This window comes from Leptodactylus fuscus, chromosome 3 (assembly GCF_031893055.1).
Source record: "Leptodactylus fuscus isolate aLepFus1 chromosome 3, aLepFus1.hap2, whole genome shotgun sequence".
Classification (NCBI taxonomy): Eukaryota; Metazoa; Chordata; class Amphibia; order Anura; family Leptodactylidae; genus Leptodactylus; species Leptodactylus fuscus.
In genome coordinates, this window is record NC_134267.1 from 197,320,029 (window position 1) to 197,329,720 (window position 9,692).

Genomic DNA, 9,692 nt, shown 5'->3' on the forward strand with positions numbered 1-9,692 from the left:
AGGCAGACTTTGGCAGTCACTTGCAGTTTCTATGGTGCCGATAAACTTCCCTTCTGAACTCAGTCCTGAGTATGTTCTCAGCCTGGCCACACCTATATACTGCTGAAGAGTGACAGAACAGCGTGCCATTGTACCAGCGCAGGATGCATGTAATATGTAGGACTGAATAATGGGGCTCAATCATCAGACCTCTAATACATTGCATCTGGCAAAACATGGACCTGATGTTCTGGGTTATTGGATAGTCAAAAAAGTTATATAAACTTGCTTGAAATTTTAGAAATTCTCCAGGAAAAATGCCACAAATAAATCTTTTTATTTTTTTTTAATCAAAATAACTTCATAAAATTATTATCTCATCTCAGTCTTGTCTTATAAAGACTATGTAGTGTGTGAAATTCTACACTATATTACAGGTGTGTGCAGGGTCCCTGTGCGCTGATCCTACTAACTGTGACTACTGGGGGTTTAAGGCTGGTGTTTCATTCACTGCTAGGGGGCTTATCAGGATGGAAATCTTTGGCAATCCCATAGAAGTGAAAGGACGGCAGGTCACGCAATTGCACTAGTACTTTATTCACAGGGAGGATGCAGGGGGATTTTCAGCCCCCCATTCTCCTCATCACAGACCTCCAGCAACATATCACTTATCCCCTATCCTGTAAAACTCCTTTGGTGTAAGCGGTGCACTTTGGTGCAGCTAAAATGCAGCAGTAACAACTGTAACGTTTTACTGTCCCTGCAAAGTCAAGCAAATCCCATCCACACATTGCAGAAAAATATGTACAGTGATTTCCAAAACCATTGCGCTTTTGGAAATAGCAGCAAGTCTGGGGGGGGGGGGGGGCAGACAATCCCAAAAACAGCTAATTCCTATTGTGAATGACTGCAAGGATCTTGAAAACAATGTCCGCAATCTTTCACCATCTTGACTGTATTGGCCTTGGCACCTTATATCGATAGATCAGTCAGATGTCTATTAATAAAGACAGTTAGTCATCCAGATGTAAATCCGATTTATTTCTTATGTATACATCCATGTGACAGAAAACAATATTCAGCTGTCAGGTTTACTGATATATGAAGAGATACTTCTCAGTAGTGATCACTATAGATATTCCTGCCATGAAAGCAGATAATAAGAAGTACATAATACATTGTTTTATACTATATTGGTCTTTTGTATTTGTTTTTCCCAAAAATAACACTTTGCACTATATTCTGGATTCCACAAAAGCCGATGTGTAACAAGTGGGCCCATATAATAACTTCTGAAATCCTCTATTGGTTTAATAGTTATTTAGAGCAATAATACATGTCACATACACAGTCATTGGTACGGTACTAGTGGCTCTTAGTAAATCAGATATGAATAGTATTGTAGTTACTGTAAAAACAAAGCCGTAATAAAAGACCATTGAGAAAACATGTTTTATAGCTCAGAAACTGTCCACAATTCTCTACAAATCCAGCAATAAAAGGTCAATATAATGGACAAAAATCGGTGCAAAAAAAAAATCAAACACGCAGAGACGCCAATGAACACTTTGACTTGATTCACTATATTGCCAATGGGCAGCTGTGACTGTGGATATGAGGGTGTTTGTAATGAGCGGAGTCAAACTCAACAGATGTTCCTTGTAGAGTCATCTTCAGACAACCCGAGAAACGTGTGCCAGGCTCACCTTGTTCTGTAGCATAGAAGAATTTCAGAGTTAGGATATAGAAAAAATAGTGCACTACCATGTTATAAATATATACTAGTACATATTATCAATCTGTGTATCTGCATGGCCAAATGGGTTTTCACAGACCATAGAAGAAGACCAACCGTTAAATAGTTAACTGGATCCCATCAATCATGAAGTGATGGCACATTCCCAATGTAGAGGTCATGACCCCTTGGGGTGTTATGAGCCATGCAATGCATGACTTGCTGTCCCAATATGGCTGCTGATGGATAAGACTGGTCACATGACAATCCATCAGAAGCCGTATCGGGACCAAGGTGTTATGTTCCACCATCCCAGCCCATGAGAAGAGGTCATACAACAATACTTGGCCCGCCAAACTTTCTGCAGGTAAGAGCATTCTTTGCAGGATACAGGAGAAAAGAGACCGAAGAAAAGAGACAGAACACAGGAGAAAAAGAGACTGAAGAAAAGAGGCAGAACACAACAGAAAAGCATAGAGGTTTCTCAAAAGAAACATAAGGAACATCATTCTTCTATGTTGACTGGTCTAGGCAAACAAAATCTACCTGAAGTGCCTCCAATAGAAATATGAGACTCAGGATCCAGCCATATGTCTTCCAAAGCCTTGAAGTCCGCTGGCAGAATGTCCATGGATGATGAGGCCTCTGAGGTACTCAGGACAACTTTATTGGACTGGACCACAGCATTCACAGTATGCCATTCTTTAAGACATACTCCAGGTGGAAACTTTAATGAATGCGCTAATTTCCCCAGCAGGGAGACTTCCAGAGCCTGAGGGCAATGACATTGTATTATACATAGGTGATTAACTCAAAAACTTTATCTAATCACATCCTTGCATATCCCTTAGAAAGGCTATTCCACCCCTACCTTTAGTATGTAAATTGCCTCAGCGGTATTTGGATAAGTCCGTTTTTATTCATATGCTAATTAGACTGGTGCACGATACATCATGCACCCCCTTTGCTATTGTTTCCTATGGGTGTATACAGCATAGGCTGCTGCTGATGCTGATGACTTAGATTCCTGTTTGCAAACACAGATAGGAGAGAATAGCAGAGACGAGTGCTGTTGGGAACTTCCTGTGCTGGCTGGAAGCTCATTAGCATATGAATAAAAACGGACTTATTCAGAAACCACTGAGTCAATTTACATACTAAAGGTAGGTGTGGAATAGACTTTCTAAAGGCTATGCAAGGATGTGTTTAGTTAAGAATGACTTTTCCCAATGATAGAGCCCCTTTAATAAGATTTTAGCTAAAAATGTTAATAAACAATGATAAAATCAAGGATTGTTACTTCTTTCTCTAAATCCAAAGTTATTGTCAGTGCAGAAACATTCCCTGCACCAGACAATAGGAGCAGGACCCCACCACCTTCTTGTACTCGGAAGGAGAGCTGGACGGTCAGTATCCAGGAATCTGTGCCTCTTGTTGGAAATGCTACAAGAATAAAAGTTACAAAAATTAAAGTTGTATTCCAACAATAGATATTTATGACATGACACTCTTAAAATGTAACTCCAATTATAAAATAACTGCATAAGTGATTAGTACAGGTGAATATAAGAAACTTTGTGATGTGTCTTATTTGAGAAATATGCTTCCTTCTCCATTTATCAAGCTAAGTTTCCTTTTCTATGTTAGTCTATGGAGAGGGGATGGGGAGGAGTACACTGCTGGAAAACATACAATTGCATCTGCTACATTCTGCTACTCTGTGACTCAGGTACCACTCTTAACACAGCTATTATTCAAGATAACAGGATACCAGTGCACAGAATGAGGGGATAAATCTATTATCATCCTCCTACTCCAACACTCTCCATAGAGTTCTGTAAGTGAGCTGAATAGTGGAGAAGAAAACAGATTGCAAAGTATTCTAGGAGTGGGATGGCTGTTACTAAAGCCAGACCTCCTGTAGGGTAGACAGGGACGGATTATCACCGTTCATGACTGTAGGAGGGACAGGGACTGTATGAGCTGCTGGGTCTTAGAAGACCAGGATCACCTCTGCAGTATAGTATAGGGGGCTGCATTCCTCCTGCAACTGGGGCAAATATATCAGCTTCAGTAACAGGAGAAATCATCAGAGAAAAATAAAAGTGACATTAAAATGTTACCCAAAAGACTCTAATGACCTTATGGGGGCACAATGTATATAAAAAAAAAAGAAAAAAATTAAAAGAAAAAAATAACACCAACATTATGCCCACATCATAGATTCTAGACTGCCTTCTGGTGACAAAACAATGTGTATCACCTACAAAAAAACCCCAAAAAACTATAAAAGTGTATGTTCACACAGCAGAATTTGTATTCCGCGTGTGAACACTCCGTGTGCCGTCTGGCATCTCATCACGGCATTAAGCTCCGGATTAGGCCCAAATGAATGGGCCTAATCGGGAGGGAGCCTCGCACCGTGGACGCCGCAGCTGTGGAATCCGCAGCATGATAGGGCAGCTTGCTTCTATTTTTCGCTACTAGCTAGCAGAAAAAAGAAGCGAGCAGCTCCCATTTAAGTCAATGGGAGCAGTTTTTGGCAGCAGTTTTTAAGGCGGATTCCACTTCAAAATCCGCTGCCAAAAAACTCAGTGTGAACAGACCCTAAGGGAGAGGGAAAACTTTTGGTAGCGCTTTTATTTAATATAATATGATAAATGTTAAAAACAAACACGTCCTTATTGTCTACATTTTCTGGGATATTCAAATAAAGAAAAAAAAAAATGGAAAAATAAAATCATCATAAAAATAAAGCCCTGCGTGTCATCCAAAAAAAAGACAGAAAAATTATTTGAATAACTCAAAGGGAAAAAAAGTCCTCAAAACCGCGTGTATAAAATATCCAAAAATAGGTCTGGTCCTGAACCAGGGAAAATAGTCCAGTACTGAAGTGGTTAAATAAGAATTAGAGATGAGCGAGTAGTGTTCGATCGAATACTACGGTATTTGAAATACTCGTACTCGATCGAACACTACTAGCTGTTCGAAGTTTAAGGTTCGATGCAGAAACAGCGTTGATTGGCCTCGCATGCGCAGTTGGCTCTGCTCAGGTGTCAGGCCGGCAGAGCAGACCGCGCATGCGCAGTCGGCTCTGCCTACGCCCTGATGCCTAGGCAGAGTGAATTCCAGCCGGAAGACGCCGCGGGGGCGCTGCGCCGGGAGAAGACTTCAAGGAGAATCCAGCCCGACCGTCACTCATGGACTTGGTAAGTATAATTTTATCGAATGTTGCCTACCTTTGAAACGAGCATTTTCCCCCCATAGACTATAATGGGGTTCGAAATCCGTTCGAACAGTCTAACAGTGAGCGGCTGTTCGAATCGGATTTCGAACCTCGGACATTTTAGTGTTCGCTCATCTCTAATAAGAATATGAGAAGACAACCCACCGGCTGGATGGAAGATAGCATAGCCATGAGCAGGAAAGAAAGCTCCAGGTTCCTCATTTTGAAAGCAGCGCCGATTCTCCTCGATCTCCATTGCTCTATCTAGGATTTCTGTATTTTTTTTCACCCAAGCCCAGTTACGCAAACAGCCATCTAATGCGGGGGCGAGCTAGACAAAAAGTGGTAGGACAAGTGATATCAGTTATATTGGCATAGAATAATGGCGCTCTCAATGTCATGTAAGGTAGGATATTTATTGGGACATGTTCTATATCTGAACATATATATTAGTTTATTATATAGGGAATAACAGTACATTGAATATCTTCTAATAAGGGGCTGCGTCATGACATAGTACCGGCCTGAGAAGCTGGACATCACTGTTTGGAGGGAGATCACCAAGGATGATTCCAAGTTTGGAGCAGCTCAGAGGCACCAGCTCATTGTTCACGTGGAAAGTCAACATGACCACAATCTCCCCATCCACTCTCACATCAATGGTGTTGATCGTACTGTCCACAGTCACCTGCAAGACAACACAGCACAGCGCATTACTACTGTAACAGGCTGTAGCTACATTATGTTATATATAGTAATCCGAGACTAAGTGAGCGGTAACATGGTGGATTCTCTGGGGTCACTGCCTACGTGGCTACTATATCCAAATCTGTATCAACACTTAAAGGGATTTTATTTTTGGAATGGCTGAACAGATTTGGATAAACAAAACACCGAAATCCTCATCAGATGGTTTTTCACACTGGGTAACAGGTACTCTTTAATTTTTGGAAAACCCCTTTAACAATCAAGGCCTGAACAATACAGTACATGACATTACATGGCGGCAGAGAGAAGTGTATGAGAATGGTTTATGTAACAGTCTGTCTATATAATATATATATATGTGCCTATTATATCATTGTAGATTCCAGGATTGGGGGTCATTTCATCTCACCTTCCTCCATTTTCCATCGCTCACGTTTGGCCCCCACTTGGACAGAACCATCTGGCCATTCCCATTACTCATCTGTACCTCTAGACGACGATCCCGGACCCCAAGCACAAACCAATTATTTTTTCCAACATCTCCATAGAATATAATGCCTTCTGGATCAAAGGTCCGAAAATCAAAGGAGGAGAGATTACTGTGGACCAAAGGAGAGTCAACACATTAGACCAAATGGGTACCGACAATGTATAGTCATCCATATACAAAAATACAGCCGATAGACTACTATATCAATAACATAGAGAGGCATCTAAGTATTCAGTATACGGCTCAGATGGCACTGGTAAGATAGGCTAGGATACTGTTGGGAACAACATTTTTAGGCAATTTGGAGTAGATTCTTGACTGCTGCAGAACATCTTTCTCTTAATTATTACTAAATAGGATCATTGAGTCCTCATGTTCTGGTTCCACTTACTATATTCCCCAGGCGACCCTCTACCTACATGGGAGATTTTAGACAATTATACAACACAATGGGAAGGTTAATACCTGGTTAGTTCGGAAAGTTGGAATTCCAGGTGCAGAAGGCTCTGGGCATCTCCATTCCCTATGTACAAACTCTCTGAAGATCTCGCCACCTTCTCCACAGAACATGAAACCTGGAAAACACACTCCAAAGTAACTAAAAAACATTCAGAACCTTGTCATAAACTAATGGGTGCCCCATAATGTCTGTTAGTAAAAGTCCCTATAAAGGGTTGGCCCAAGTTGTAATGTTATCCCCTGTCCTCACTATGGGACTGCCAGAGATGGCCGAGTACAGAGCTTGACCATCTCCGACAGTGGCTTAGACAGTGAATGGAGAGGTAGCTACCTTTGGGAAGGGGAATGAGACTCCTGTTATTTGGTGGGAAGCCAGGTAGTCAGAACTAAGTTACCAAAACTAAGATGATTATTTTCAATAATATTATAGAATTATTGAGATTGTATAATTCACTGGATACCGAGCTTGTTACAAAGTTCCATCGGTTTCTGCTCTGTTTCTGTGCCTTTTATTGGCCCCATAGATGGCGCTATTATTGGCCTGGTAATCATGTTTGGGCTTTATACTAAATCTGCAGTATTTATCACCAAACTTCCCATGTTCTGAATTTACTTTTTCACCAATAACTACGCCATAAATTTGGACTAACCATTCAGAAATATCTCTACGTTTTATTACTGTCTTCTACTTGGATGTTTTATTCACTGTACAGTTTTCCATTTGCTATTCCGTCTGTATATACAGATGAAGCAGAGTTATCCCAAACTGCAATGGGTTAAACTGCTGCATCTTAATATCTCATCAGAAAAGATAATAAAAACCAAAGATAAACATTATTTATTGTCTTCTGTGAGAAGTTTGGGTTTGCTCCGCTACGTCTGTAGGTCAGTTTTGGTAATGGGACGTGTGTTAGAGAAATCCCAATTGTCCACTGTACATAGCAAACAATACTGATTTTAGTGTATATCATATGGCATCTTAAATAGAAGTAAGACTCAGGTCACATCTGCGTTTGGGGATTCTGTTCCCCTCTCCGCATGAAAAATGTAGAGAGAAAAATCTTACAAGCAACACTTTTCTCTCCACATTTTTTGTGTGGAAAGCACATGGACCTCATTATAGTCTATGGGGTCCGTGTGGTTTCCTAAGGTAACCGCTTTTTTTTTTTTTCGGATAGGTTTCTGTTCAAGGTTCCCCAAGCGGACCCCCGAACCGAAAACCCCTGTGCAGATGTGAACCGGGCCTATAATAACCTTTATTTTTGTTTTATTCTCTTTGCTGTAAGAAAGCTCATTTCTATCATTAAATGGGTATTACCATGTCTGGATATACCATAAATGTCTCATAGATGCAAGTCCTACATCTAGGACCTGCACCTAATTTGAGAACAGGGGTCCCTAAAGAGAAAGGGGGAAAGAGATCCCTATTTACTTCTATCAGAGTTACAGAACCAGAATAAAAAAAACCACAAAAATACCCCAAATATCTCTTTACTCCAGAGGAATCTGCTGTACAGTATGTGACACTTACAGAATATCATGTAAAGATGCCGTACATTTCGGAGTCGGGAATACCCCTTTAATGTTAAAAAATAAAAAAGTGTATTTCATTTTAATACTGTCTTAGCAATAATAATAGATTTATTATTTGATCCCCGTCCACTATTAAGTCATTGTAGGAACACGATAATCCTATTAATGGAACGAATGATTTCCCAAAGCTATTCACAAAGCCAAAAACATCAGATCCCAGCAAAAACCTAAAAGCCGCTATTAAAATTCATCCCAATATTTAGGTTCCCTTGGAAATATTATTTATATTGGGTGCTTTTAGTGGCATTTTTTTTTTTTGCTGAACCCCCTCAATGTCCAAGTATTCAGGTTTTACAGGTTAGACAATATTAAATAATGAAAAACCTTGCAAATATTGCTTTTGTTTTTTTTTATTTATTTTGCATTTATATTTTTGCATTTCCATTACAATTTTTTTCAGGCATTTTCTTTACAGGGAGAAAAAAAAACTGAAAAAAATTCTAGCAATACAAAAGTTTTCATTGTCTTCTTTTTTTTTTTGGATGGGGGGGGGATGTCAGGCTAAAAATAAATGGAAAAAAAAATTCTACAAATTACACAAAATTAGGAAAACAGATTTTGAAAATCTTTGTTAAACGTACGAAAGGCTCCGGCAGAAAATGATTTCTAAATAGTTATTGTGAGATGAATGTGAACACGATGTTACCGAATAATCCAAGTCCTTGAACAGTTTCTAACAATACATTCTTTATATGGTGGATACAAAACGAATATGATACATGATAAAACCCAAAAACTATACAGATGGGAATTAGTTATTAAACTCTCCAGGGCTGGATCTTTTGTGACTTATTACAATAAAGCAGAAGTTTACTGGGCATTATTATATAAAACTACAGATCCTGTCTTGTGACAACAAATTCAGCTCTGCTACATCTGTGTAGGTGTCAAAGATATAAACCCGTAATCAGGTGCTGAGCTGGGTGCTATGGTGCATGGATAACCTGCACCCTATCTGATTATTAAGATGTATGGAGAGTACAGTGTTACCTTTGCTGCTGTGTGGTCCTGGTTGGGGTCCGGCACTATAGCCCCCACTGTAAGATCTCCATAGGTAAGCAGGTACACAATGAGCGGTACGGACACACCGATGAGAAGCTTCATTTTCCCAAGGCTGTGAATGGTTATCACTCGCTCTGTGTCCTTTATATATTAATAGGAGGAGACTAGATCTTCTTATGTCCCTTACTCTACGCCAACCTTGGCTCCAACCATAACATGTTCCCGGTATCTGCCTCCTGCAGATGTTTTACAGGAACACACAAGACATACATTTAACCCTTCACCAATGTGTGACCATCTGCACTCCTAAATATAGTCTTATGGTCCTAAAATATATTATTAGCTATAAAATATTGTTTGGCACTGAATTTGCAATTGTAACCACCGCCATTAATACGTTTACTGCACTGGAGACAATCGATGGGTGGCCATATTACTATAGATGAATGTCCACCAAGCCAATATTGCCTGGTCAACATATCATCTAATGTGTATGATGC

At 40.0% G+C, this 9,692-nt stretch overlaps 1 protein-coding gene across 1 annotated transcript; it reads right to left on the reverse strand.

The window, feature by feature from the left end:
* Window positions 1-1,356: 1,356 nt before the first annotated feature.
* On the reverse strand, window positions 1,357-9,294 carry SHBG (sex hormone binding globulin). Its single transcript, XM_075266778.1, has 8 exons — window positions 9,181-9,294; window positions 6,604-6,713; window positions 6,058-6,247; window positions 5,461-5,628; window positions 5,106-5,271; window positions 3,015-3,157; window positions 2,261-2,486; window positions 1,357-1,691 (listed from the first exon to the last, which is right to left on the reverse strand). The coding sequence occupies exons 1-8, from the start codon at window positions 9,292-9,294 to the stop codon at window positions 1,561-1,563; spliced, it is 1,248 nt and encodes a 415-aa protein (XP_075122879.1). The 3' UTR covers window positions 1,357-1,560.
* Window positions 9,295-9,692: the final 398 nt, after the last annotated feature.

Excerpts from the sequence above, each read along its gene's own strand:
- SHBG (XM_075266778.1), bottom strand. The coding sequence starts at position 9,294 with ATGAAGCTTCTCATCGGTGTGTCCGTACCGCTCATTGTGTACCTGCTT. Across the intron at positions 6,248-6,603 it reads CAACTTTCCGAACTAACCAG|TAATCTCTCCTCCTTTGATT; the intron begins GTATTAACCTTC and ends TTTGGTCCACAG. Across the intron at positions 1,692-2,260 it reads TTCTATTGGAGGCACTTCAG|AACAAGGTGAGCCTGGCACA; the intron begins GTAGATTTTGTT and ends TCTATGCTACAG.